General features: G+C 43.5%; 2 protein-coding genes and 1 long non-coding RNA gene across 17 annotated transcripts in view; 2 read left to right on the top strand and 1 right to left on the bottom strand.

Annotated features, from left to right (window-relative positions):
- Positions 1-7,333, top strand: part of CRAMP1 (cramped chromatin regulator homolog 1) — a 124,818-nt gene extending 117,485 nt beyond the window's left edge. For 9 of the 14 annotated variants that reach the window (XR_010591124.1, XM_065559782.1, XM_065559785.1 and 6 more), the window contains 3 exons: positions 764-909; positions 2,569-2,729; positions 3,476-7,333. Coding sequence is in view for 11 of the 14 variants with exons in the window: in XM_065559782.1 (XP_065415854.1) it covers positions 764-909; positions 2,569-2,729; positions 3,476-3,518 (350 nt within the window). In the remaining 3 variants the exon portion in view is untranslated. Of the gene's footprint in view, positions 1-763; positions 910-2,568 lie in introns of all 14 variants that reach the window. The other 5 variants (XM_065559784.1, XM_065559778.1, XM_065559783.1 and 2 more) reach the window with 3 other exon arrangements.
- LOC135974012 (uncharacterized) overlaps positions 1-17,939 on the bottom strand; it is an 83,416-nt gene extending 65,477 nt beyond the window's left edge. The window contains exon 1 of the long non-coding RNA XR_010591125.1: positions 13,659-17,939. This is a non-coding gene — a long non-coding RNA (uncharacterized LOC135974012). The remainder of the gene's footprint in view (positions 1-13,658) is intronic.
- Positions 17,940-18,069: 130 nt separating this feature from the next.
- Positions 18,070-27,232, top strand: part of JPT2 (Jupiter microtubule associated homolog 2) — a 32,080-nt gene continuing 22,917 nt past the window's right edge. Inside the window, exon 1 of one of the 2 annotated variants that reach the window (XM_005294389.5) lies at positions 18,070-18,298. In XM_005294389.5, coding sequence (XP_005294446.1) covers positions 18,255-18,298 — 44 coding nt within the window. In that variant the 5' untranslated portion in view covers positions 18,070-18,254. Of the gene's footprint in view, positions 18,299-18,416; positions 18,636-27,232 lie in introns of those variants that run through there. The other variant, XM_024110547.3, reaches the window with a different exon arrangement.

Here is a 27,232-nt window from a genome sequence, read left to right as displayed (position 1 = left end):
CAAAAAAGCGAACAGAATGCTAGGAATAATTAAGAAAGGGATAGATAATAGGACAGAAAATATCACATTGCCTCTGTATAAATCCATGGTACACCCACATCTTGAATACTGCGTGCAGATGTGTTCGCCCCATCTCAAAAAAGATATATTGGAATTGGAAAAGGTTTAGAAAAGGGCAACAAAAATGATTAGGGGTATGGAATGGCTTCCATATGAGGAGAGATTAATAAGACTTGGACTTTTCAGCTTGGAAAAGAGATGGCTAAGAGGAGATATGATTGTGAGGTCTGTAAAATCATGACTGGTATAGAGAAAGTAGATAAGGAAGTGTTGTTTTCTACATCTCATAACACAAGAACTAGGGGTCACCAAACAAAATTAATAGGCAGCAGGTTTAAAACAAATAAAAGGAAGTATTTCTTCACACAACGCACAGTCCACCTGTGGAACTCCTTGCCAGTGGATGTGGTGAAGGCCAAGACTATAACAGGGTTCAAAAAAGAACTAGATAAGTTTATGGAGGATAGGTCCATCAAGGACTATTAGCCAGGATGGGCAGGAATGGTGTCCCTAGCCTCTGTTTGCCAGAAGCTGGGAATGAGCAACAGGGGATGGATCACTTGATGATTACCTTTTTCTGTTCATTCCCTCTGGGGCACCTGGCACTGGCCACTGTTGGAAGACAGGATACTGGGCTAGATGGACCCTTGGTCTAAACCAGTAGGGCCATTCTTATGCTTTTATGCTTTTCCTCTCTGTACAGCAAGTTTCATCTCCCCCGAGAAGGGCCGGAAAATGTTGCCAACTCCTGTTGGAACTGCCAGTGGCACCTCCTTATTGGGACCCAGCCTGCTGGATGGAAACTCACGGGACTCTTTTGTGTCTCGATCTCTGGCAGATGTAGCAGAGGTAAGTGGTCAAATCACATCAGGCTGTATTTGCACTTGAAATAATTACCATTGAATGGGCCTGCTTGCTTCCCTTTTTAATAATATTGTTCATGTTACTCATTATATCTTCTTGGGATGCTTATGGCAGATGCCAGGCTTTACATTTAACAGAGCAGAGAAACAGAATTACACAGAAGGTGCAAAATGAACTGGTGGTATGTTCTGCATGAGTTGCTATGTGGAACTCTTGTGAGCAACCTTATGACTCCTGCCTCGCTGGCTGGTGGAGATCAGGTCTATTTTATAGATCAACAGTTCTCAAACTTTAGCAACCCAAGAACCCCCAGTTTGATTTAAAAAATTTTGGGGACCCCCAAGCCTCCTGCTCAGTCCCAGGCCCTGTGCCCACTCCAGGCCTTCCCTCAAGGCCCCACCCCTTCTCTGCTTCCTTCCACCCCCTCCCCTGAGCGCGCCCCATTCCTCCCCCTCCCTTCTAGCACCTCCCGCATGCCAGGGAACAGCTGTTCCCTGGCATGCGGGAGGTGCTAGGAGGGAACGGGAGGAGTTGATCAGCGTGGCTGGAGGCCCCATGACATGATTCCAACCCCTCCCCCTAGCATGCCTCATCCCCATTCCTCCCCCTCCCTCTCAGCGCCTCCTGCATGCTGCTGAACAGCTGTTCCCCGGTGTGCAGGAGGTGCTGGGAGGGAGTGGGTGGAGTTGATCAGTGGGTCATGACTCCAGTTTGAGAAACGCTGCTATAGATGATATGCTTTGAACTCCGCATACAGGGAGTTCTAGTCCAGCTGTTCTCCATACCTTGATCCATAGACCTGCAGCAGAACTATGCTGATTCAATATACATTGCTGGCTGTTATAACAATGCCTCCACTCTGGACAGGGAGGTGAGAGAGTGAGCACCTTTATGCCACTGCAGCCTCCAGTCCAACTTTCTGTCAGCAAAGACTGCCAGTTTTTGCTGTAGTGAATTAAGCCTATGTTAACTCAGAGCTCATAGCATTGTACTTGTATAGAATTTAACTGACTCAGTGCAGTCATCTGGTTAACATTCCCTTCAAAGAGAAGGTGATATGTTAGCTGTTACTTTAGGCAAGCTGTCATGTTGTTGTTGGGGGTGGGGGAAGCAGCCACAACAGTTTAATAATATTCTTAACAAAAACAGTGTTCTAAAAGTTCTGTCATCAAGGGTCCTGCAGAAGGAAGTCTTGTTTATGTACAGAACAGGTACAGTGCAGGCAGCAGTTGTGCAAGCTTACCCCACATCACTCTGCCAATGCATCTCACTGCTGATCTGGAGGGTCAGCTTTAAAGAGATGTTGGTATGTACCATTCATTCTTAACCTGTTGGCTTAGGTGGCCACAGACATACCAAACTGAATTTTTTTGTGAAGTGGACACTTGTCAGCTAAAATTGGACTGAGGCTACTAATTCATTTCAGAGAGGCCACTGAAGAGCCAGCAGATAACTGTTGAGCTGGGCTGCATTGGAACAGATGAATTAGAGGTGAAAATCTTGTACTTTCCTATGTGGCCCTGATCTCAGCTTGTATTATCTGGTCCCTTATTAGTCACAGGCAAGTGTTACTCTCTCTAACCCAAATGAATGAGACCAACCTCTGCTGATCTGTGGGTTTCTTTTTTCCTATCCATTTTCTAGGTGGTGGATTCCCAGCTAGCTTGCATGATGAATGAGAACAGCATAGATTACATATCTCGTTTCAACGATCTTGCCCAGGAGCTGTCAATACCTGAGCCAACCCGTAGGGAAATCCTCTTTGATGGAGGAGGAAGCGGCCCCCCCATTGGTGACCTCTCACAGTGAGCATAAGAGACCAGTACGCTGGTGGAGACTGTTCAGCTTAGTGGAATTTATTGTATTGGATCTGAGAGGCAAGTTGAGGATATGCAATTGATGTCCAAATGCTGTCGTCCACTGCACGCCTTTCTAGAAGAGCAGCATTGTCTTTAGAGGTCTGAAGAAGTATCTGCAAGTCCTAGAATGTGCAATACGCTGGGGAAAATGTAACGTGAAACATTACAGGGAGTGATGTGTCTGCATCAATGATATAAGATGGTGAATAAATGAGTTTGAGGTGGTCCTGGATTTGTACTTTTGGCATGGCCTAGGCAAGAAGCTTGGACAAGAGTATGGCTAGAAACTTCTTCGACTTGAATCTTTTTTTGCATGCTGATCAACATACCATGATTTGGGATCCACATTGAAATTGAGGGGTAGAGGGAGAGGGAAATCCTTTTTCTATTCACATCTTGAAACGTACTGTTTGGCACGATTGTTGAATCAGTCAAACTGAAGTTTCTTGCACTCTCCTGAAAGGCACCATTACTCTGTGATGCTTGTGCTGCAATTTAAAAAACATTGTTTCTTTGGCTACGCCTTGTTTATTGAACATTCCAGTGGGGCAGATGCCTGCATTCTTGTTTTGGGGCTCATGTAGGCTCCCCTAAATATTGGGGGGGGATCTCTGTGGATTTTTCTTGTTTTTTAAATCTTACCCTACATCACAGCCACCATCCTTCTGACTGAATCTATTTGCTCCTTTTAGCAGGCTGACACAGGATTCTTCATCGCATTGGACAGTGCACTGAGTCACCCCCCACCAATGGGAGTCTGTTTTCCCTGGAAGATGGTTACTTTCCAGGAGAGAAAACACTGCAGAAAGGGGTCTTCCTGGAATCACTCTTAACGCTTTGTCTTAATAGGTTTTGTTTTTGTTAGGAAATCTGTATATCACCATCTTTCTCCACATAAACACCAGATCCAGCATCTCATTGGGGATTCTTATGGGAGAGGAGATAGGAAAGAATAATGTTCATATAAATAATATTTTTTAACTAAGTTAGATTTCAGCAATCTTATGTCTTTCAATGAGGAGGCGAGGTGTCAAGTCTTATCTTAATCTGACCTCTCCACCCTGTCGTGGCCTACCTAGATGCTCTGTGGTACCTCAGGGCATCATTTTTCACTGTAGTCCCTCCCTGGCACTGATGGGTCCAGAAGTTCCCAGCTAAGCTGTTATGCATTTCTATGGTATAGTGTTTTAATGCCTGAAAGACCCAAGTCCTGATATCAGCAGGTCCAAAGGAGTTCTAGTAACGTTACTTCCTTTACAGATGGTTTTCCTTTTGCTTTTAATAGCTCAGGATACATCCTTCCTTCTCCTATTTCTTTTCCCATCAGTCTTGAAAAGGATACTTTTACTGTGCCTGTTTTTAAAGCATTTATCTGCAGCCTCCAGTAAAAGGATTCCCCTTGACTATTTTAGGTCGCTCTGAAGAAAATAGATGCTAGTCCTGTATAAACCTCAAACTTTTATATACATAGCTGTTTGCTAATGATTCAAACATAAACCCCTCTATCCTTAAGGCCATTACCAGGGCTTCATTTTCTCAACTTGTGCTATGCTCTGGATGTAGTTCTACCTACTCCTACAAAGCATTTGACTGGGAGTCTTATTAAAATGTTGACCACAAAGCACTGATTGGGCATACAATGTTCCCTGTCACTTTACCCCCACCTAGTTAGACGTTTTTGATATTGGTTGGCATATTCTTTGCATTGTGCTTCTCTAGCTTTAAGAGAGAATTTAACCAGTTTTCTGATGTTCATACTCTGTGACCCAGAGCAGGTTTATTTACCTCCTCCTCTAATGGGTGGAAAGACTTGGAGGCCACTCCTTTGATTCATGCTGTAGGATGCCTTGTGTCTGGTTGCTTCGTTCTTCTCTTGGATGTTGGAACCACCTGCCCAGCTAGACACCGCATTCGTACAGTTGGGTATTCCCAGCAGGGACTCAGACCTGCATCACTAGCAAGCAGTGGGTCAGCACATTAAGGGGGGGGCAGATTTCATACTAATAAGCTAACTCCCTTCTTTGGCTATAGGTCACCTGAGTTCTTTCCTCTCAGAACAGGCGGTCTAAAATCCTATCACAGTTTACAGGGTCTCTCACAGTCCTAGAACACAAACACATTTAAGGTTGCCAGACAAATCTACACTTAGTCATGTATATTTGTTTCTGAAGGGTTCAAACTTGGTAGAAACCAGGATTTCCATTAATCCCACTGTCTGAATCTTTCCAGTGATTGTTGTAGTTCAGATGTCTTTCAGTCCAGTCTTTCTCAAAGCACAAACTCCAGGTTTTGGCTACCCGCATTAGTAATGCCATCTGTATTCTCCAGAAATACTTCTGCTAACTAACAGAGGCTTCCTAGTATAGATGTGCCCGTGGATTATCGAAACATAATGACATTTAGCACATGTAGAAGGAGGAGAAGTGACAAGTTTTAGTCAAGTGCAACAAATCTGAGCCTTCAGTTGGTTTTTATGTCTTAAATTTTGAGAAGTTAGCCTTATGCTGGCAAGTATATTTAGTTACTTCAACCTTCCCCCGCCCCCCAAAATAGATATTGATAATAGGACGGATGTCACATTGATCCTGTGAGGCACTCTTCCCCGCATGGGATCTAGATTATGCCAACTCTGTTGCAAGTGAAGGGTATGACATTTCACCAGGATCTGCTTATGAGACTATCGCCAGAATGTAGTGAGCTGTCTACAGCCCATGTGCCTTGCCACAGCAAAAAAAATTATTACAGGATGAATCTCAATGTAGTGGATATTTGTAATGGCCCATGAGGCCAGCAGATTTTAATATCCCGGACTTCTCAAGGCAGAACAGGAGCACTAGGTGGGGAGGCAAATATGAAGAATAGGGCAGAGCTACCTTTCAGCACCCAGAAATTCTATGATAAAAATGTGCTTAGCATCTGCCTTTTAAAAAATTCTTCTTATAAATACATATTTGAACATCCTTTCCTCTCCCCATGGTCTCCATGGCCCCCTTCTTCGCTCCCCTCTTCCTGATATTTGCAGTGCACAGAGAATACTCCCACCTGCTATATCTGGTGTCTGATTCAGGAATGTTATGATACCCTGCACATTGTTTTGCTTGGGTTTTGCTATTACAATGCAAAGTTTCTTGTCAGGGAAAATTTTAAAACAAAATTTTAAATTCAGATCAATAGAGAACTTACAGTCTTCGTGAAGTTGCTTGTAGACATACCTTGGGAGATACCTTTCTCTAGGAATTGGTGGATCTCTAGCAGATGCCCCATTGTGTGCTGGACTTCAACAGACTGTACCTAGGGCTGCCGTGGGGAAAGCTAACATCTTGTTTAAAGTAAAAAAAATAAAAGTTGAATTATGCTATTTCAGCTCCTCTAACATGACTAAGTAACCAGAACAACTTTTCAGCTTTTTCTGAACAGATGTTCAAGTATGTTGCTAGTCAACTGCAGGCAGGATTGTTTCAGGGGAGTAATGCTTACTCCATTCTTTTCTTATCTTCATGAGGCACTGTGAGGAGGCAGGGAGGGGGGAATAGACATTGACAACCTGGCCTCTACTTCTGATGTAAGTTCCTGTAAAGCTTGTGCTCTGACTTAAAGTTTAGATTTTTTTTTTTTTTTTTTTTTTAACCTCAGTTGTTTGACTGGCAAGCCTGTGAGTGTACATGGAATGATGTAACTGGTTTCTTTGTATTCCCCTAAAGTGGGATGTTGGAAACATGAAACTTGTCATTGTAGTTTGGGTATAAAACAATATTACCTCCTAAAGAAGACATCTGCCTTTTTCTGCACGTGTGCACTTAGTAATGGGCCAGCTACCAGGGCATCAGATTCTGCTCAGCCAAACAATTCATTCTGTCCTTCGTCAGTAAATCTACCCAGTATAGGAATTTTAATTGGTTTTTAAAATGGCATTGTGTAACTTTTCCTTGGCACCCTTCTTACTTATATTTCTAAATTGAAGTAAATAGCTTGGATCAAACATAATCTACAAAGAAAGCTCGTCTACTGACTATCAATCCCGCAGTGGAAATTACTATTGCATTTTTTTTACACTCAAAAGACAGATGCATTTGTAAGGAAAGTACTGCACTTTTTTAATCTTTTCAAACCTTTAAATCTCCTGAGTTCACAGTGATTTATAAATGTTAAATAAGTGAAACCTTGGCAAGCACTACGGCAATAAGTTATCATTAGTTACTGAAACATGATAACTGGCTTTAGAGCTTTTGGTTTGGCAGCAAAATTTATTGCTGTTTTTTAATAATAGTTAAGCCATATCATCTAAGGTTTTTGGCTTGTTTGAAATGTGAATTTGTTTTATAGATTATAAATATACAAATATAGTGTATGTATAAAGCAGAATGCCTGTCCTTACTGATTTTTTGTACCATATTGTAAATTATATTATTTATTCTTTACCAATTTTGGAAAAAGGTGTTTTGGTTATTTAATATAATATACAAAAGCTGTTAAACTTCCTGTTTAAATTTCCAGTTCAACTTGTAAAGCTGTTTTTATTGTGCATAAATACATACTAATACTTGGTCTAACTGATGTTCAGTTGTTTGTTACATGTGCAGTTTCTGCCTTGCAATCTCTCATTAAGTTTTGGGTTTTAACCAGTATTTACTAGGTAGTGACTGGTGATGTTCCCATTGGAAACAATGCGATTGAGATTTGTCTTCAAAATTTAAATTCTTGGGGTGAAGTCCTGGCTCCATTGAAGTGAGTGACAAAATTCCCATTGATTAGTAGTGCCAAGATTTTTCACCCCATGTGTCTAGAAGATATTGGTGAGAGAACCACCTTAAGATATTTCTGTATCTTGCAACTCCCCTCTTCACTCCTATTTGTCTTAGCAACATAAGTCCTCAACTGTGTTCTGTGGACTAGAGGCCTCAAGGAGCTGTCTAGTCACATGATCCTGCCCCTTTTTCCAGCTGCTCTGCATCACACTAAAGACAGTTGAATGTTACCTTCATAATATTACTTTTCACACATATAAGCAATTGTAGTTGCCTCAGGGTGTTAAAACAAAGCTGGATGAATGAGAGGGGAGGTGGAATGTTCGGGTGGGAATGGGGCTAGGTCAAATGTGAGAGTCACTAAGGGTTTGTCTAGCTAGAGTAGGGGTAGGCAACCTATGGCACGCGTGCCGAAGGCTGATTTTAAGTGGCACTCACACTGCCTGGGTCCTGGCCACCGGTCCGGCGGACTCTGCATTTTAATTTAATTTTAAATGAAATTTCTTTAAAAATGTTTAAGCCTTATTTACTTTACATACAACAATAGTTTAATTATATATTATAGACTTAGAGAAAGAGACCTTCTAAAAATCTTAAAATGTATTACTGGCACGCGAAACATTAAATTAGGGTGAATAAATTCAGACTCGGCACACCACTTTTGAAAGGTTGCCAACACCTGAGCTAGAGGAATTTAGGTAAATTAATCCAGATTACATAAAGTGGTAAATCTAAAGCATATTCATTCAATCACATTAACACTTGTGTGGGCACTCATTTGGAATTAAAATGACCTTAATTTGGTTTAGCTTAATTCTCAGGAATAAAGTTGAACCGAATTAAAGGCATTTTAATGCCAAGTGAGTGCCCATATAGGGTCTTAATGTGGTTTAATATGCTTTAAATTCACACCTATGGTTTATTTGGATTAATTTTCCTGCGTGTCTCAGTGTAAAAGTGCCTTAAACTATGTTCCATCCTACAAAAAAGTTCAGACTCCTTATAAAGACATTTCTTGTTACTCTTAATCCTTGCCACCCTATGTTCTTAATGTCATACCTGCATTTACTCAGTTTCACAGTGTGGAGCCATGTAATTGAGGTATTACTTCGTTTCATATCATCTGAACAAAAATTCCAAAAGCTCTAGATTTGATTTTTTGGGGGCAAGGTGGAAGAGAATATAAATAAAAGTAAGAACTTTTATATTTTTCCTTTTTTAATGCTTCCTTTTCTTCCAAAGAGGCAAACACCCCTCCACCAGGTTGCAGAGAAAGAAGAAAAGAGGACAGCTAACTTGATTGTGGGGCTGCTTAAAGCACCAAGCCTGTGTAGTAACTGCACTGGTACCTGAATGCTATTTAACAATGTGGAAAAATAACAAAAGCCTAGGAAGTGCTCAGGTAGATGAGGACAGGGAAGATCTCCCATTAAAGCAAGGGTGGCCAACCTGTGGCTCCGAAGCCAGACCCGCTCTTCAGAAGTTAATATGTGGCTCCTTGTATAGGCACTGACTCCAGGGCTGGAGCTACAGGTGACAACTTTCCAATGTGCCAGAGGGTGCTCACTGCTCAACCCCTGGCTCTGCTACAGGCCCTACCCCCACTCCACCTCCTCCCCTGAGCCTGCTGTGCCCTCACTCCACCCCCCCGAGCCTCCTGCATGCCACGAAACAATTGATGGGGAGGTGCTGGTCAGTGGGTGGGAGGCACTGGGAGTGAGCGGGGGGGCTCATGGGAGGGGTGCTGACGTATTACTGTGGCTCTTCGGCAATGTACATTGGTAAATTCTGGATCCTTCTCAGGCTCAGGTTGGCCACCCTTGCATTAAAGCAACCCACTGGTACAAGCTTCCACCAAAACGTCTTCCAGCATCTTAGCAACAAAATTGCCTGTGACTTATTAAATTTATACAATTACATTTTGAGGTAGATTCTCTTATGAAACAAGGTTCCTTGTGACATAGTTACTCTCCTGCCTACTCTGTCAAATGCTCTTTACAAAAGCAGTGATGGGATTGCACCTTTAAGCCTGAGATCAGTTAATGGACAGATAATTTAGTCTAAAGTGCAGCTGAAGCAATTCCAGGTATGCCTTTTAGGGTTGGTGGTTAGGGAGGATCTTCAAGTGGATGTGACCTGGACATTTTTTGTGGGGAGGGAAGATGCTTACAAACCTATTCTTTACAGTAACTCTCTCTTAGAGTTGCTCTCTGCCGTTTCAGTTCATTTTTTTTTCACCTGACAAGTGGAAGGTGTGACGTTGCACTCCATATGTTTTATGGAAATACATTATATTTACACTCATAAGCATAACTGGAATATGCTTTATGCAAAAGGTCTCTTGTAAGGTATTACAAAGCTTATAATCTACTGAATGTGTTCATCCTATTTGTATGACTGTAGCATTCTTGTATCTGAAGCTAGAAATATGAAGTATTACTCTGAAGTCCTATTGTAACTATGCAAAGTGTGGGCCATTAATGGTGGCTTGGAATCTTGATGGCTCCCATTAACTAGGACAATTGGTTGTAAATGGCTGTTTTACTTGTAAGCCTTCATGTATACATGGGTGCCAGCCAGTGAGTAATGATGTCTCAAAGGACATGTGAACATGTCACATGATACTGGAATCCATCTTAAACCTGGTGCTTTTCCATTGAGAAGGAAGGGTGGGAACCTAGAGAGACACAAAGGATTCCCGCTTTGTGCCAAAGATATAAAAGGGTGTGTAACAGAACAAATGGGGCTGCCAATCATGAGAAATTCCCTAGTTACCAGAGAAAGAAATATAGGCCCAAATTGAGACCTAGAAGAATGTACTGGCTGTAATGGAGTGAAAGAGACAAAACCCTTCAGCAGCTGGCTCTGCTTCCCCAAACATCCACAAATGGGAACGATTATGCCCACAGTATGATAAATCCAGTGATATTGCTGAATATTTCATTACCTTGGGGGAATGTACACTCTCCATGCGATTCCTGAAGATCAAAAGATGACTACTCTGGTTGCAAAATTGACTGGGAGAGCTCTATTGATGATGCTTCAAACTATGGTAAATTTAAGGAACTGGTTTTGAAATAGTTTCAGATTACACCTAAAACCTACAGGGTTAAATTCAGGAGTCTTAAGAGGGGATCTGGATTAAGTAATGTGGCCTATGTAAATAAAATGAGAGATTTGTTAGACAAGTGGGTGAGAGGAAAAGGCATTAAATGTTTTAAAGAAATGTGGGATTTAATTACTCAGGAACAGTTCCTGAATATGTACAGTGATGATGTAAAACAGTAGTTGTGGGACAAAAAGGTGGATGCAGTGGGGGAATTAGCTGGGTTTGCAGACCCTTACGAGCAGTCACAAGCTGCAATTAAACAGAAACCACTGGCAGAGGGCTACAGGGTTGGTGGAAAGCAGAATCACTGTTTTACCCCGGGACAAGGGAGGCTGGGAGTTTACCTCCGCATTCCCCTATTACTCATCCCAAATCTCCTGTACAAGCAGAGGAGCCCAGAAGGTGCTATCATTGTAAGTCCACTGAGCACCTGAGTAATAAATGTCCTTGACTGAGCAGGTAACTTAGGAAGCTGCTGTTTCTCAGAGCACAGGGGTATCCCAGGCTACTGTCTCTTTCCACACAGGATTTGTAAAGATTGCTCCTACACAGCCAAGCAGTGAGTATATGCATGCTGTCAAACTTAATGGCAAAGTGCTCCAATGTTTAAGGGACACTGGTGCAGAGATTTCTGTGGTCAGGAGAGACCTGATCCAGGAGAAGGATTTGTTATCAGGAAAAATGGCAGAGTTAGAATTGGTGGGAGGTTACAAAGTCCTTGCACCTTTAGCTAAGGTACATATGGAAACTGGTGCCTTGCAGGATGAACTGACTGTTGCAGCAGTGGCACATAACTTTGCCCCATTTCTACTAGGGAATGATTTTTTCGATGTGGCAGAATCTGTCCCAGGGTTTGTTAGCAGCAAGAAGGAATCTTGTGCTGAAAGCCCCAGGGGAGAGGGTAAAGTCACAAATGCTGCTGGGGAAATAGAGTGTGTCTTTAATTCCTTGGTAGCAGCAGGGATTGTCATAACCAGTTTCTGTAGCCCCGGGGCTAAAGCCAAGTCCCTGGGGGAAGAGTTGAATAAAGCCAGCTCCTGTCCTGTGATCATCTCCTAGGGGGAGGCGAATGTTCCACTTTGTAACAGGGAGGCCTTCCCTGCTGCTGACTGCCAGGAAGTTGCAGGTCAGCAGGGGACAGAGCCTGCCCTGGGGTACACAGAGACATGCATCCCAGAGATGGAGAGTGGGGTCCTGATGACCTAGGGTGACCAGACAGCAAGTGTGAAAAATCGGGACAGGGGGTGGGGCGTAATAGGCTTCTATATAAGAAAAAGCCTCAAATATCGGGACTGTCCCTATAAAATCGGGACATCTGGTCACCCTATGATGACCGCTGTGGTGGGAACAGACCCCAAGGGCTCTGTAGCTGGAAACAAGCCCAACCTGAGTGGAAGTGTGGGGAATTTTGCTGGCCAGTGAAGGGTCTGTCATAGCTGGTAGCTGTGAGCCCACAGCTGGATCAGGGTCACCTTCCCTTTTGCAGGACACAGGAGTGTCTGCCTCAGAGGGGAGCCCAAAGAGGGAAGTCCAGACGGAAGGTGAGGGGGGACAGGAGGGTCTGCCCACCTTTTGTAGAAAGGCTTTTCCCCAGGAGGAGGGTGAAGGATCTGCATCTGAAATGCCAGACCCTCACCTGTGGATCAGGTTTTAAGGGAAGCCTGGGAGTCAAATCTTCTGGAGGTGAGTCTCCACCCAGCTGACCTTTTGGGAACAGATTGGGGTGACCAGGGGATTTTACCAATCCTAAGCATTCCATTGAAATATGTTGTTCCTGCTATGCTTGTAAGAGATAAAACTGTCTCTTTAAGACAGGAGGAAGAAAAACTTTGCATTTGGGAAACTTCACAAACAGGTGGGTCCAACACAGAGATTCCAGAGGGAGGGGCCAAAGGCAGGCACGGTTGCAGTGCACCCTTTCTTTGTCAAATCCCCAAACACATAACTGAATTAAGAGCCTTCTCCAAAGAGACAGGAGTATCTATATCTGAACACCTACCATGGTACACAAAGGGATTGAAAAAATGGAACAGACGCTGAACAAGCCAGGCTCTGTGAACGGAGTCTGTCTGGCGTGAATTGGCTGTTAATCTTGTATCTTTTGCTACTTCATCTAGGGGTCAAGACAAAGGAGTTAATACTAATGGTAAACTCTTTAAAAGTGTGTGACATACCTGATTTATGGGGAAAACTTTTGTACATGCTAGGGATGGTGACAAGACAGTCCCACAAGCATGTTGCTTTTCAGCTTATACCTGTAAACAGGCTGGAAGCTTGGCACAGCAGCAAAGGCATAACAGGCCTACACTGCTGTGGGAAAGGGGAAACTGAGGCACACCACCTCATGGCATTGGTGTCTAAATGCCAAGATACCTACACTTTAACAGATATTGCTATCTACATTCTATTAGCAATACTGCACCCCAGCATGTTTTCAGGGGCCAGGAACCCAGAACTTTGCTAGAACACCTGTAATGACACCATAGGGTTTAAAGGTACTGGGAGGGTGTGACGTTCCCCTCTGGTGTTATCTGGACCAGTGATCTGCTAGGTCACCCCAATCCTTGACTCTGGGACCAGGCTTACCCTGCTCTGCTGTGAGAACCCCCACTCCTGGGCTGTTCACGCACAGCCTCTGGTATGTAAGCTGCTCCTAGCTACTTGCAACTGAATGACACTAGTCAATATCTCCGGTCCCAGACACAACCCTAGGAACCTCCGTCCTGCAGTGTCCAGTTATACCCCCTGGACACTGCAAGCTTATATGAGTTTGTCAATTTAACAAAGAAATTGATATGTACCAGGCTTGCTATCCCAAGGGGAACCTCTGACACACTGCAACCCAAACGCACTGCTTCAGGTAGAATAAACAAACAAATTTAACTATAAAGATAGATTTTAAGTGATTATAAGTCAAAGCATAACAAGTCAGAGTGGTTACCAAAAGAAAAGAAAATATAAGCACGCAGTCTAAACTCTCAACCCTATTAGACAGCAACTAGATTAAGCAGCTTTTCTCACCCCACTGGATATTGCAGTCCTTAATATACAGGCTTGTTCCTTAAACCTGGGCCAATCTCCTGTGTTGGAGTCTTGTCTTCTTCTCAGTGTCTTGGTTGCTTGCAGCATCGGTGGGGTAGGAGAATGGCATAGTATGTGTCCCCTCTGTTTTATACTCTCAGTCCATGTGCTTGTATAATACAAGTCCAGGCATGTCTGTGGGGCATTGCTGAGTCTCTCCCAGCAAGGTTGAGCAATTCCCCTGGTGGGGCCTCATGCAGGTGAGTCATTGCATTGTAGCTCCCTTGTTAGACAATGGCTGTTGATGGGCTGTTTCACACCCTGCTCGGGTGCTGGTTACTTTCCTTGCTTTTGCCTCTGGGGAGCTAATATCTGTCTGATTCCCCCAACTTACAGCATGTTTTAGTGACAACCATACTACACAATTCTCATAACTTCATATGGATTAATGATATACATACATGAATAGAGAAATGACTTTAAGCAGATCATAACCTTTCCCTGATACCTTAAAAGGCATGCTTTATATGTAAGATCATGATTATATGAAAATGAGGAATTTGGGGGTTACACCATGTTCCCCCAAGGTATAGAATGTCACAGAGGGTATGACCAGAAACAAACAGGGATTTTACATGTACTGCCTCCACCATGGACAGTGTCCAAGTCTCTGGCAGTAAGTTCAGGAGGCGGGTGTGATGTTGCACTCCATATGTTTTATGGAAATATGCTTATAAGTGTAAATATAATGTAACTGGAATATGCTTTATGCAAAAAGTCTCTTGTAAGGTATTACAAAGCTTATAATCTACTGAGTGTGTTCATCCTATTTGTATGCACTGTAGCATTCTTGTATCTGAAGCTAGAAATATGAAGTATTACTCTGAAGTCCTATTGTAACTATGCAAAGTGTGGGCCATTAATGGTGGCTTGGAATCTTGATGGCTCCCATTAACTAGGACAATTGGTTGTAAATGGCTCTGTTTACTTGTAAGCCTTCATGTATACATGGGTGCCAGCCAGTGAGTAATGATGTCTCAAAGGACATGTGAACATGTCACATGATACTGGAATCCATCTTAAACCTGGTGCTTTTCCATTGAGAAGGAAGGGTGGGAACCTAGAGAGACACAAAGGATTCCCGCCTTGTGCCAAAGATATAAAAGGGTGTGTAACAGAACAAATGGGGCTGCCAGTCATGAGAAATCCCCTAGTTACCACCTGAGCTGGAACTAACAAGAACTGTACCAGGGGAAAGGATTGGGCCCAGACTAAGAAGGACTCTAGTCTGTGAAAGAAGCTTATTGGAACATTGCTGAGGGTAAGATTTACCTGTATTCAGTTTCTTAAATGTATTGGGCTTAAACTTGCGTGTTTTGTCTTATTTTGCTTGGTAACTTACTTTGTTCTGTCTTATTACTTGAAATCACTTAAATCCTACTTTTTATACTTAATAAAATCACTTTTGTTTATTAATTAACCCAGAGTAAGTGATTAATACCTGGGGGAGCAAACAGCTGTGCATATCTCTCTATCAGTGTTGTAGAGGGTGGACAATTTTATGAGTTTACCCTGTATAAGCTTTATACAGAGTAAAACAGATTTATTTGGGGTTTGGATCCCATTGGGAGCTGGGTGTCTGGGTGCTGGAGATAGGTGACTTGCTGAGCAGTTTTTGGTTAAAGTCTGCAGCTTTTGTGGGCGTGGACCAGACCTGGGTCTGTGTTGCAGCAGTCTAGTGTGTCTGGCTCAGCAAGGCAGCGTTGTGGAGTCCCAAGCTGGCAGTGGAAAACTGGCTCAGAGTTAATTCCAGCACATTAGGTGATAGCCTCAAGGGGCTTTCTGTAACCGAACTCATCACAAGGATGATCCTATGTTTTGCAGAAAGACCTCTTCTATGTAAGGACTAACTTTCACCAACTGTTCACTGTGCTACCCACTTCTTTTTAAGCACAAATTTACTTACACACACCCTAGCTATGCATAAAAGAGACTAAGGGGGAATCTAATATACATCACAAAAGGCATCATGTCTGAATTTCGTCATAAGACCTCTGGCTTTTTGTACTTGTTGGGGATCAGAGGAAAGGCAATCCACTTTGCACTCAGCATGTACAGGAACTAGACCAGGGTGGGCAAACTATGGGCTAGATCCGGCCCACCAGCCCTTTTAATTCAGGCCTTGAGCTCCCACTGGGGAGTGGGGTCTGGGGCTTGTCCTGCTCCAGCCGGGGTGCAGAGTTGGGGGCCGCTCCACGCAGTTCCCAGAAGCAGCGGCATGGCCCCCATCTGGCTCCTACACATAGGGGCAGCCAGGGGGCTCCACTCTGCATGCTGCCCCCATCCCAAGTGCCGCCCCTACAGCTCCCATTGGCTATTGACATGTTTTTCTTATTATGGTCAGTGCTAAAGAGAAGACACAGGGTAAGTGGGGAGTAAGTCATGAATACTCTTCCACATCTGTTCAGAGATTGAGGGTATAATTTAGCCTGCCAAATCTTTATTAATAATGGTGAAATGCAAAATAAGGTTCAGCTTCACAGTGAGTACAGGATGGTTGAAGGGCTAGGAGATGGAAAAGAAAAATGATTTTACTTGTAAATGGAGCATATTTGATAGGGGCTTCAGGGAGACACAAATGTGGAACCCCACCCTGCTGTTTTCAGAACAGTCCCACGCTTCCACGCAGAGCTTGAAGCCATAGAAACTGCAATTCTTGGCCATTATGATAACTGGAGCGAATGCTGGGAACAGCATTTACTAACCCTGTTAGGGATGGAACAACATCAACTGCCACTGAAGGAGTAGGCCCAACTGGGATGGGTGGGGGCAGCCTTAGAGGTGCTTCAGCGGGCCTTGCCTTGGCCCAAGCAGGCCTGGCTAGGATCTGGGCCTCACCTAGGATATTAGGGAGACAATGGGTGAGGCAATATCGTTTATTGAACCAACTTCTGCTGGTGCCAGAGAGACAAGGCTTCCAGCTACCCAGAACTTGTTTCTCACCAGCAGGGCCGGCTCTAGTTTTTTTGCCTCCGCAAGTAAAAAAAAAAAAAAAATTGGCTGCCCCCCTCCTCCCCCTTTTTTTTTTGTGTGGCTTTTACACATGTTTGCACTTTGCAATTTTTTTTTTTACTGTTTAAAATTAAAAAAAAAAATGAAAACAGAATTTGTAGTCAGCAAAAACAAAAAACTACATCTTTGATCTGTGAATACACTAACAACGATCTGTTAATTTGTTCCCCGTTTTTCATTTTTTTTCTTCATACTGGATGGCATAAATCGATGATTTGACTCATTAAATGGATATTCAAATGGATCTAGTTTTGAAGGACGTGTTTCACAATAATCATTAGCACTGCATCAGTAATTATTGTCGGCCATCTAGTTGGATCTGATCCTATGTCAGTCTCTCTACCTTCTAATAATTGTTCTTCAGTTTTAGATTTGGATAACAGTTCTTCGTTTCTGGACTCTTCAGCTGAAGAAGTAAATTTGGATGGATTGTGATTATTCGTCTTTATCAGTTAGTGAAGATAATCTTTGAGCGGATTGTTGTTCATCTTTAGCAGTTGATAAAGATAATCTTTGGTTCGATTGGTCTTCATCAGTTGATGAATAATCACTTTCAATGCATTGCTTAGAGCTTTCTCTTTGATTGTCGACTTTTTTAAAATACTTATTTGAAGTACGAGAGAGTTTTTCAAATTCTTTTTGCCGTTTCTCTCTTTTTGTAGCTGGTAGGCAGTACCGGAAAGTCGTTTTTGTCCCTATAACTACTGGCACCAACGCATCACGGAAATTAGTGCGACTGGGGCAGCACAGTACACACAAGTAATCATGATTTCTGATTTAATTAATAACCGTTAACGTTTACACATTTATGCACGTTCACATTATGAGTGACTGTGTCACGACGTGAGATGATATTTTTCACGTCACACTCCTATCGGACTATTAGAGATTTTTTTGATCTTCAGGTATTTTTTTCCTGTATATTGGTGGATTTTTCCGAAAAAAATGGATGGCCGGAATGCTACTCCCAAACACGTGCTTGCTTTGCTGCTGCCTCAGGCCGGTCCTGCTCACCAGCAGAAGTTGGTCCAATAAAAGATATCACCTTATCCACCTGGTGTCTCCTGTATCTAGGGCCCACCGTGGCTCCAGATCCCCTGCCCTGGGCAGGCTGGGGACGAATGCTAGGGACAGGCCTTCCTTAAGGAACAGAGAAGGGGGGAAGTGCCTAGACCTGTCCCGTTAAATATCGAGGGTTGCGCTCCTGGTCCTAGCCCCACACTTTGCCCAATGGCCACGCGACTTTTCCTGAATGGCAGGTGACTGCTCCAATGGGTAGGGGGACAGGGTGAGCCACGAAGCGGGTGTTTTAAAGCTTCCCTCCCAGGTCGCGTGGGCGTGTACCTGTGGGAGTGTGCTGCCTGTGGTAGGCTGCTCGACGTGATTGGCGGACAGGCCAGCCAATGGGTTAGCAGGGCGGGCCGGGGCGATACCTGTTGTCTAGGCGGCCGGAACGAGCTCAGCCAGCGAGAGGCAGCCGCGGAGCCGAGTCAGCAGCGTACGATCTCTTGGCTCACTGCTGCTATGTTCCAGGGGCCGGAGGCCGAGTCCGCTAAGCCCAGCTCTAGGTACCTGCGGTGGCCGGCGGCAGGGCCCTGCCTTCCCCAGGACGGGGCGCAGGGAGCGCAGGCTTCTGCCCCGCGGGGGCGGTGGGGAGCGGCCCTGGGGACTGGGGAGGCCTCTTCCTGGGCGGGCGTAGGCTGCGGGGTCGCTCCGGGGCCTGCGCCCATATCCCCCTTCCCTATCTGAGTGTTACCCTCCCCTCACTGCCAGGGGCGGAGGCAGGACGCCTGGGTTCTGTTCCTCGGGTTCCTGCGTGTGACCGTGGGCAGGGCGGGGTGACCTTGCCCTTCCCCTTCCTCAGTGTCCCTGCCTGGTCCCAAAGGGCTGCCTGGAGGGGGCGAGGTGAGTGCTCGCTTTCGTTTAAAGGGGCCGGGCGCTTATCCTCTATGGCTGCCTGCAGTGCGCTGGCCTGGGCGTGCGGTGGGAGGAGGACGGGAAGCTCCAGTAGTTCAGATTACGGTAGCATCTCGATGCTGCTATATGGAATGGGGCCCTATTGTGCTGGACAGTTTAAACACGTATTCGGTGTGCTGGAGAACGTCCCGTCTCTCCTGACTGCCCGGATTACTACTAGGCTTTGGCGGTGCTGGGTATGTGAGAGTCAGTGACTAGGAATCGACACCCCACTCCTTGCTGGAGTCTTTCCATGGAGAATTACACTGCTGGGAGGAGAGTCAGATGGTCCCCCTTACTGGCTCCCAGGAAGAACTCTAGTCCTGGAAGAAGGGCCAGACCACCTGGTGCCACTTCCCACTCCAGGGCTAACTTAGGTTGGCTTGCGGAAGGGGACTGGATCATGCTGTTTGGTACTTTATATGTCTTTGCAGAGATCCCGTGCAGCAGCAAGCTTTATTTAAGTGGCTGTTAGGTTTCTTTATGAGCAAATACCCTTACAATGTGTCTGCACTCCTCCTTCCTTCTCAATGGGGCCACGTGGCTCTGTGATGTGATCCGGAAGGAGACTAGTTTTACTTTTGAATTTGCAGTTCAAGTTTCTTTTTAAAGAAAGTTATGAAATTATGAGGCCCCTTTCAGTTTATCTAACTTTCAAAGTCCAAAATAAGCTATAACTTGAATTTTGAAGGGCTGCCATGAAAACTGCACACTCAGTATAACCCCTGAAGAGTTTTCTGTTTTCACTTTTGGCAGCTTGGGAACTGTTTTCTTCATAACTCATAAGCTGTATTGCATGGAGTCTGGACTGTAGGGATGAACTCTTCTAATAGGAAACCATGAAGCTGTGGTTGCAGGAACAATCTGTATCGTGGCAGTGTTTACACTGCGTTTGGAAGGCAAAATCTTCAGCTGTTGTATACAGTAACACAAACACTTATTTGAGTGGATCTTCAAATAAGACAGGCATCTGATTTGCTAATGCTGCAGTGCATCATATATTGGATCTATGGCCTGTTGCTGTATTGTGGTCTCTGAGATGGTTCCTGTATCTGTGAACAAATGGTGATTTTAGAAGAATTCACATCACTATTCATATGGAACTTTTCCCCCAACACTTATTCCAGTCAGCATGTTGACAATTTATTCATTGATAATACAGATACCCTTTGCAGTTGTCATGTTTAGAGGCCTGTTTTATTTGTGTGCCTAATTCAAAATCAATCATCAACATCTGGAAGCATGGCAAAATAAATCCTCTTAACACAGACTCTCTGTAACACAGCAAGCCTCTAAAAGGAGGTAAAAACTACTTTGTCATGAAATTACTAAAAGTCACACTATGCAATGGGGTACACTGAATACCATTATAAAACTTTTCATATTAAAGCTGCTGGCTCAGTAACTTTCCAGTCAAGAAGCCTACTTCAGGGACTGTTCTTCACCGTCACCCAGATTGCTATAGCAATGTACACATTGTTAAATGTTAAATCATCTTTAAAGTAATAGAGCCAAAAGAATATCCAAATGACAGATTTATCATTTTAAAAGCAGTTATGGCAAAGAATGACTTAGTACCTTTTTTACCATACATTTTGAATCATCATTCCTGGTTGGCTTTTGGTACTGCAGAAATAGTAGTAGTTCTGTGCTGCTCTGTCTTATGCATCTTCAACAAAACTGTGTGTGCCAACTTCAATTTCCTTTAGAACTAATTTATTTTTTGCTTTGCACATTACTTGTCTTCTCTTCACCTGGCAGCTAAAGTCTTGCTCTGACTGGTGTGTATTGATTTGGAACACAAAGATGCCACTTCTAAATCAATAATGGCAGAGCAGAAGAACATTGTGTTTCTCTGGGAGTAGGTATTTAGTAAAACCCCTACTTGCTTACTGGACTAAGGCCTGGTCCCCACTTAGTCCGGACTTCGGACTAAGGTACGCAAATTCAGCTACGTTAATAATGTAGCTGAATTCAAAGTACCTTAGTCCGAACTTACCGCGGTCCAGACGCGGCCGGAAGTCTCCCCCCGTCGACGCCGCGTACTCCTCTCGGCGAGCTGGAGTACCGGCGCCGACTGTGAGCACTTCCGGGATCGATCCCAGAACATCGATGGCGTGCCGCCGGACCAGCCGGTAAGTGAAGACTAGGCCTAAAAAGCTGTAACTTAGCAAGCAGTATTTAATGAGTAATAAAAACTCCTTGGGTATGATGAAAGACAGTAAAGCTGGAGGTCTGGTTTAAAGATGTTGCATTTTGTCATAAACATCCGGTATTGGAAGCTTCCATTCAAAGAACTAGCTGTTGTGGGAATTGAAGCGGCAAAGGGAACAACATCCGGGCAGCTGAAGCACTCTAAGAATTTTATAGCTATCTCATAAGAGCCAAGTGTGCTGACTGACTACTGCATTTTTGGTTGGCTGCTTAATAGTCATCTCAGTGGTAGTAGAGAATAGTGCAAAAAAGTAACTGACTGATCTGTCCTGCCTAATTAGAATTGATTATGAACCTGATAACATTTTCTTTCCATAGGAAGTCAAGTATCAAAGGGGTAGCTGTGTTAGTCTGGATCTGTAAAAGCAACAGAGTCCTGTGGAACCTTATAGACTAACAGACGTATAGGAGCATGAGCTTTCGTGGGTGAATACCCACTTCTTCGGATGCATGCAGTGGAAATTTCCAGGGGCAGGTATAAATAAAGGTAGGCATAGTGGTCAGTGGGCTTTTGGTATAGGGTGGTGTTAACGTGACTGTCACTTATTTGCACCGTGGCAAATAAGTGACGGTCACGTTAACACCACCCTATACCGAAAACACCACCCTATACCAAAAACCCACCAACCACTATGCCTACCATCATGCCTCCAGCTTCCATCCCGGACACACCACACGATTCATTATCTACAGCCAAGCACTGAGATACAACCGTATCTGCTCCAACCCCTCAGACCAAGACCAACACCTACAAAATCTTCACCAAGCATACTCAAAACTACGATACCCGCATGAGGAAACAGATCAACAGAGCCAGACATGTACCCAGAAGCCTCCTACTGCAAGACAAGCCCAAGAAAGAAACCAACAGAACTCCACTGGCCATTACATACAGTCCCCAGCTAAAACCTCTCCAATGTATCATCAGTGATCTACAACCCATCCTGGACAACGATCCCTCACTTTCACAGGCCTTGGGTGGCAGGCCAGTCCTCGCCCACAGACAACCCGCCAACCTGAAGCATATTCTCACCAGTAACTACACACCGCACCATAGTAACTCTAACTCAAGAACCAATCCATGCAACAAACCTCGATGCCAACTCTGCCCACATATCTACACCAGTGACACCATTACAGGACCTAACCAAATCAGCCACACCATCAACAGTTCATTCACCTGCACGTCCACCAATGTAATATACGCCATCATATGCCAACAATGCCCCTCTATGTACATCAGCCAAACTGGACAGTCCCTATGTAAAAGGATAAATGGACACAAATCAGATATTAAGCATGGCAATATACATAAACCTGTAGGAGAACACTTCAACCTCCCTGGACACACAATAGCAGATTTAAAGGTAGCCATCCTGTAGCAAAAAAACTTCAGGACCAGACTTCAAAGAGAAACTGCTGAGCTTCAGTTCATCTGCAAATTTGACACCATCAGCTCAGGATTAAACAAAGACTGTGAATGGCTAGCCAATTACAAAAGCAGTTTCTCTTCTCTTGGTGTTCACACCTCAACTGCTAGAAGAGGGCCTCATCCTCCCTGATTGAACTAACCTCGTTATTTCTAGCCTTACTCACTCTTGCTTGCATATTTATACCTGCCCCTGGAAATTTCCACTACATGCATCCGAAGAAGTGGGTATTCACCCACGAAAGCTCATGCTCCTATATGTCTGTTAGTCTGTAAGGTGCCACAGGACTCTTTGTTGCTTTTTCTATAGGAAGTTAGCTTTAACACTTAATTTTCAATTTGTATTTGAACACTAGTGTTAAATGGAACACTAGCCAGCTTCTTGAAGATGAGCCTGGGTGTTGAAACTTACAAAGCTTCACTGTCCTTACCACGTCACATCTTTCAGATATTCAAACTTCTAATGTTTCAGACAACTTCCTAAATCCTAGAAGATGTGTAAAAACTAACATGCCATGCTTTGTCCCCTCCCTGACTTACTTAAAAGAACAACGTATAAAGGATTTTAAATGAGTACAGCAGTGCAAAGAGTTTAACTTAGATGACTTGTCACACTACCAGCCAGTAGACCAGCTCCAGCCTATTTCCAGTATTCGCACCTATGACAGATTCAGGTTCTGCAGAAAGTGAGCTTTCACTTTTTAAAAAGCCTCTATCCTTTATGTCTGCAAAGAAAACAGTCCAAATGGAAATAGTCTGTAGCATTTTCTTAACCTGAAACAGTTCTAAGAATCATAAAATGGACTTGTTGCATTTCTCTGAAGCATGTGGTTCTTGTTATTGGAGATTAGGCTAGATGGGTCACTGGAGTGATCCAGTACAGCAGTTCCTATCTTCCTGTTAATCTCTGGGAGCTTGTACATCTGTGTTTGTTTGTTTGTTTGTTAGATATAAATGAGGTATGGGGAGACCAGCAAGGTGCAGTGGCTACACAATTGAAAAGAGCCTTTCTATTCTCTCAAGTGCAAAGACTTCTGGCTGCAGTGAGGGAATGGGTCTCCATTACTTCTCCCCCAGCTTCCTGGCTCTTGAATCAGGAAGATGGGAGGAGGTCCTTGCTATACTACCCTCTCACATAATTTAATTGCCTCCAACCCCCCCCCCCCCCCCGCCCATGAGTAAGTAACTTAAGGCTTGTCTACACCATGCAGTTTTTAGCAACAAGTGTTGAGACAGCCTTGTCGCTAAAAGTCAGCGTGTGTAAACGCTTTGTTGGCACTATTGCCAACAAAATACTTCCAGCCCCGCGAGCAGCATTAGCTTTGTCCTCAGGAGAGCACTCCTGCCGACAAAGCCACGTTCACACTGCCACTTGTGTCAGCAAAACTTTTGTCTTTCTCGGGGGGGGGGTTTAAAGTACCCATGAAAGACAAAGGTTTTGTCAACAACTTTGCAGTTTAGACATACCCTAAAGTGCCTGCCTCAGTCTTAACAAAATTATGTCCACAGAGCTCTGACTAGCTGCTGGGAAAATGATCTCTCTGAAAACTTTGCCACTTGGTTTATATGACGACATGTAAATTGACAGCTTCATGTATCCGAAGCTGTTTGATCCCTGAAGACATGTAAACCAGTGCTGGGCTTTGCTTCATGTTTTTGAAAGTTCTTAGAAATTAAAAGGGCTAGAACCTTTTTTTTTTTTTTTTTTTTTTTTTTTTTAAAAGATACAAAAACTGCCAAAATTGATGTCTTAGGTCCCGTGCTCACTGGGGAAACTTCAGTGAGGGGGATTTCTTTCACAAGTGCTGAAAGGGAGTGTTAACTGTGAAATCTGATTATTATATTTAGATAACTTGGGTATGAACTTATGGGAGCAGCTACCACAGTTGTATGTATATAAACTGAGCAAATGCATGTACATAAGGCAGAAATGTTCCTAAAAGTGCTCTGCATCATTTTCCCCATCTATTGAATGCAGTAACTTTGTAAAAAGCTTTTTATTTATTACATAATGGTTATATTCTACCCTCTAGTGTTGTGCAAACATCCCATTTTTATCCTTGGGAAGTCTGCTGTGAAGCGAGGGTAGTTAGCACATGCAGTGTCTCCTGGTGCATTCCATTCCCAGTTCCAACTGTGGAACACCACTTGTCCTAAATAATGCACAAAATGTAGACTCTAACTTAAACTTTTTCTAGACCTCTTTGTTTTGAAGCAAATATTGAAGATGTGACCTAAGTATAACAGGTGCATTGGCTTCTGCCTAAATCGGCAGAGAGCCTGAACAATACCTTTGAGGGGTGTATACTGAAGACTGATAATGAGAACTTGTCACTGCTGGTTAATGTTAGCAAAAATGGCATCCTGTTGGGATTATCCCACAATCCCGAACAGCCTCTCTGTGCAACTAGCAACTTCTAGTTTTGCTCCTGTTAATGAATAACTGCATCAGAAGCTATCAATACAAAAATAATTGCCCTATTGATAGCTGAAAATGTGAGGACCACATAAGATTGAATTTAATATCAAAATAGCAAAGGGGATAATAATATATTGACTATTAATCTGATATTTAATTCATTAAATGCCAAAATCTTAAAATGAAGCTGTTGCAGAATTTCCAGTCAGCCACAGAATTGGGAGATCTTGCCACAGAACCGAGGTTCGTTTCCCATGTAATAGTTGGGGTTTTGGAATGCATGGTCACATTTGGGAGTATACTTAAACTGACCCTCTTATTACAATGAGGGTTTATACCCTTGCTCTAGGGGTTGACCTTCCCTCATACTCCTGCAAATATGCATGCTAACAAGAATTCTAACAGCAGGAATTTCTTCTAAGTCAATGTATAGCTTTTAAATTAAGCTATGCATTTCTTTTTCCTGTATATCTTTGGCAGTGTTCTTTGGGCTGGTCTACAGTGGGGGGAATTGATCCAAGATACTTTGACTTCAGCTACACTATTCGCGTAGCTGAAGTCGATGTATCTTGGATCGAATTACCTGGGGTCCACACGGCGCGGGATCGACAGCCACGGCTCCCCCGTCGACTGAACTACCACCGCTGCGCGCTCTGGTGGAGTTTCGGAGTCGACAGTGAGCGCATTCGGGGATCGATATATCGCGTCGGAATGAGACGCGATATAATCGATCCCGGATAAATCGATTGCTACCCGCCGATACGGCGGGTAGTGAAGACGTACCCTTAGACTTTTTATCCCTCATCCTCTGGCCATACATAAAAGTGCTATAGTTCTTATAAAGAACAAGACCACAAAAAGTAAATCACTTAACTGGCTCCATTAGTGTCTTGGTATGTCCTCATTTGCTCTTCTTGACAGAAATCCCTCCCCCAGCTCCTGTGTTATGGTTTTTGGTCACTCAAATGACCTCAAGCCATAAGTTGGCTTTGTATAATACAGCGCATAGATAAAGCTGACTCTTTCTAACATGGCTTTCTTATGTATGTTTTGATAGCAGTTTAGTTCTTTTAAAAATAGCTAGAAAAATATAGCTCACTCAGTTGGAGAACTGATTAGCTTAGCGTTGTAACAAATTCAACGTTAAACTTGAACCTGCTACATCATGAGCAAAAGGCCTTACCTGTTGTGTTTGAGTCTGTAGCTAAAAATCTCAGCAAATGGAAGGGGTTCAGTAAACTGGCGTTCACAGTGAGACTAGGAAGTGTAAAAAAATTAATGAAATGGGTGAAAACAAAAAGCAAAATGCAACTGAGGCTTGTTTTGACAGAAGAAATTGCTCTGAACACAAGGGGAACTTTCTGCCCTTCCCTCCCACCCCCCTTGTAACAGACTGGAACTACTTCCCTTTTCAGGAGATCTGAAATGCTGACATTTATTTTGTGTAACTGAAGTCAGGCTTCATAGAAACAGGGATACCTGGCAACAGGCTACGAGATGCTGCACTGAATATAGACTGTGTACCCGTTGCTTGGGTTAGATGTTGCTTTTATCATGCACAGCACAGAAACCGGCTCTTTTATATCTTCCTTTCTGTCTGTAGTATTGGAATCTGACAGTATTGTCTCATCCATATGAAGGAGATGTACTGCACTAAAGATTTAGCTGAGGTAAAACATAATTTAGAGTGGAATGAGGTGCTTGCAGTTACTCTCCCTTTCAAGAATTCTGAGTTTTTAAAAAAAAACAAAAAAATGCTTAATTTAGGCTGTGAACCAGATGATGGCGTTTGTTTCAAGATCTGGAGGCACTTGGTGGTAAAGGGGAATGAACTGCATCATAAGGAGAAATGTCCCTAGGGTTAGTCGTAACCTCCATAAATTCTTGTCCTTTCCCACAATTCCGAACTAACGCATATTGTGTAACAAGCTAACTTTTCCTTTCTGCTGCTCTAGGTTCCATCACATTGTTGATGCGACTCCTTTCTTGTACAAGATAAATTTGCTACTCAAACGTAGGAGGTAAAGGCAGCTGACCTAGGCATTGATAAAGCTATTGACTTACTACTCCAGGGGCAAGCCTTAGCTGTTGGAGCTTGTTACTAGGCTTCACTAATCTGATTCTACTATAACCACCTCTCCATGCACTCATTCCTGTCTCCCTCGCCGCAGTCTTATTATGACTGCATTCTGTTTGCTGAAAGCTTGGCTTTCAGTGGACTACATTTGTCCACTGTAAACCCTAGAATGGTTAATGAAGTCTGAATTTGGTGATGGGGTCACAAGTTTTCTAGTTTAAGAAGCTTTTACATGTCCTAGGGCTGAAACGCTTGCTCTTATTTCCAACTTTATGCCTGTTTTTTTGCTACAATTCCACTTTAAAGACACCAAAAGAACTCTGGCAAAAAGTCTGATACAGTTTGAAGATCAACTTTATGAAATTTCTGTTGATTCAGACTTCCTTTTAGTCTCTTATTGCTTCTGG

The sequence above is a fragment of the Chrysemys picta genome, chromosome 10 (genome assembly GCF_011386835.1).
Source record: "Chrysemys picta bellii isolate R12L10 chromosome 10, ASM1138683v2, whole genome shotgun sequence".
Taxonomy (NCBI): Eukaryota; Metazoa; Chordata; order Testudines; family Emydidae; genus Chrysemys; species Chrysemys picta.
Note: the sequence above shows the minus strand (reverse complement) of the source record. Positions and strands in the feature narration are given on the sequence as shown.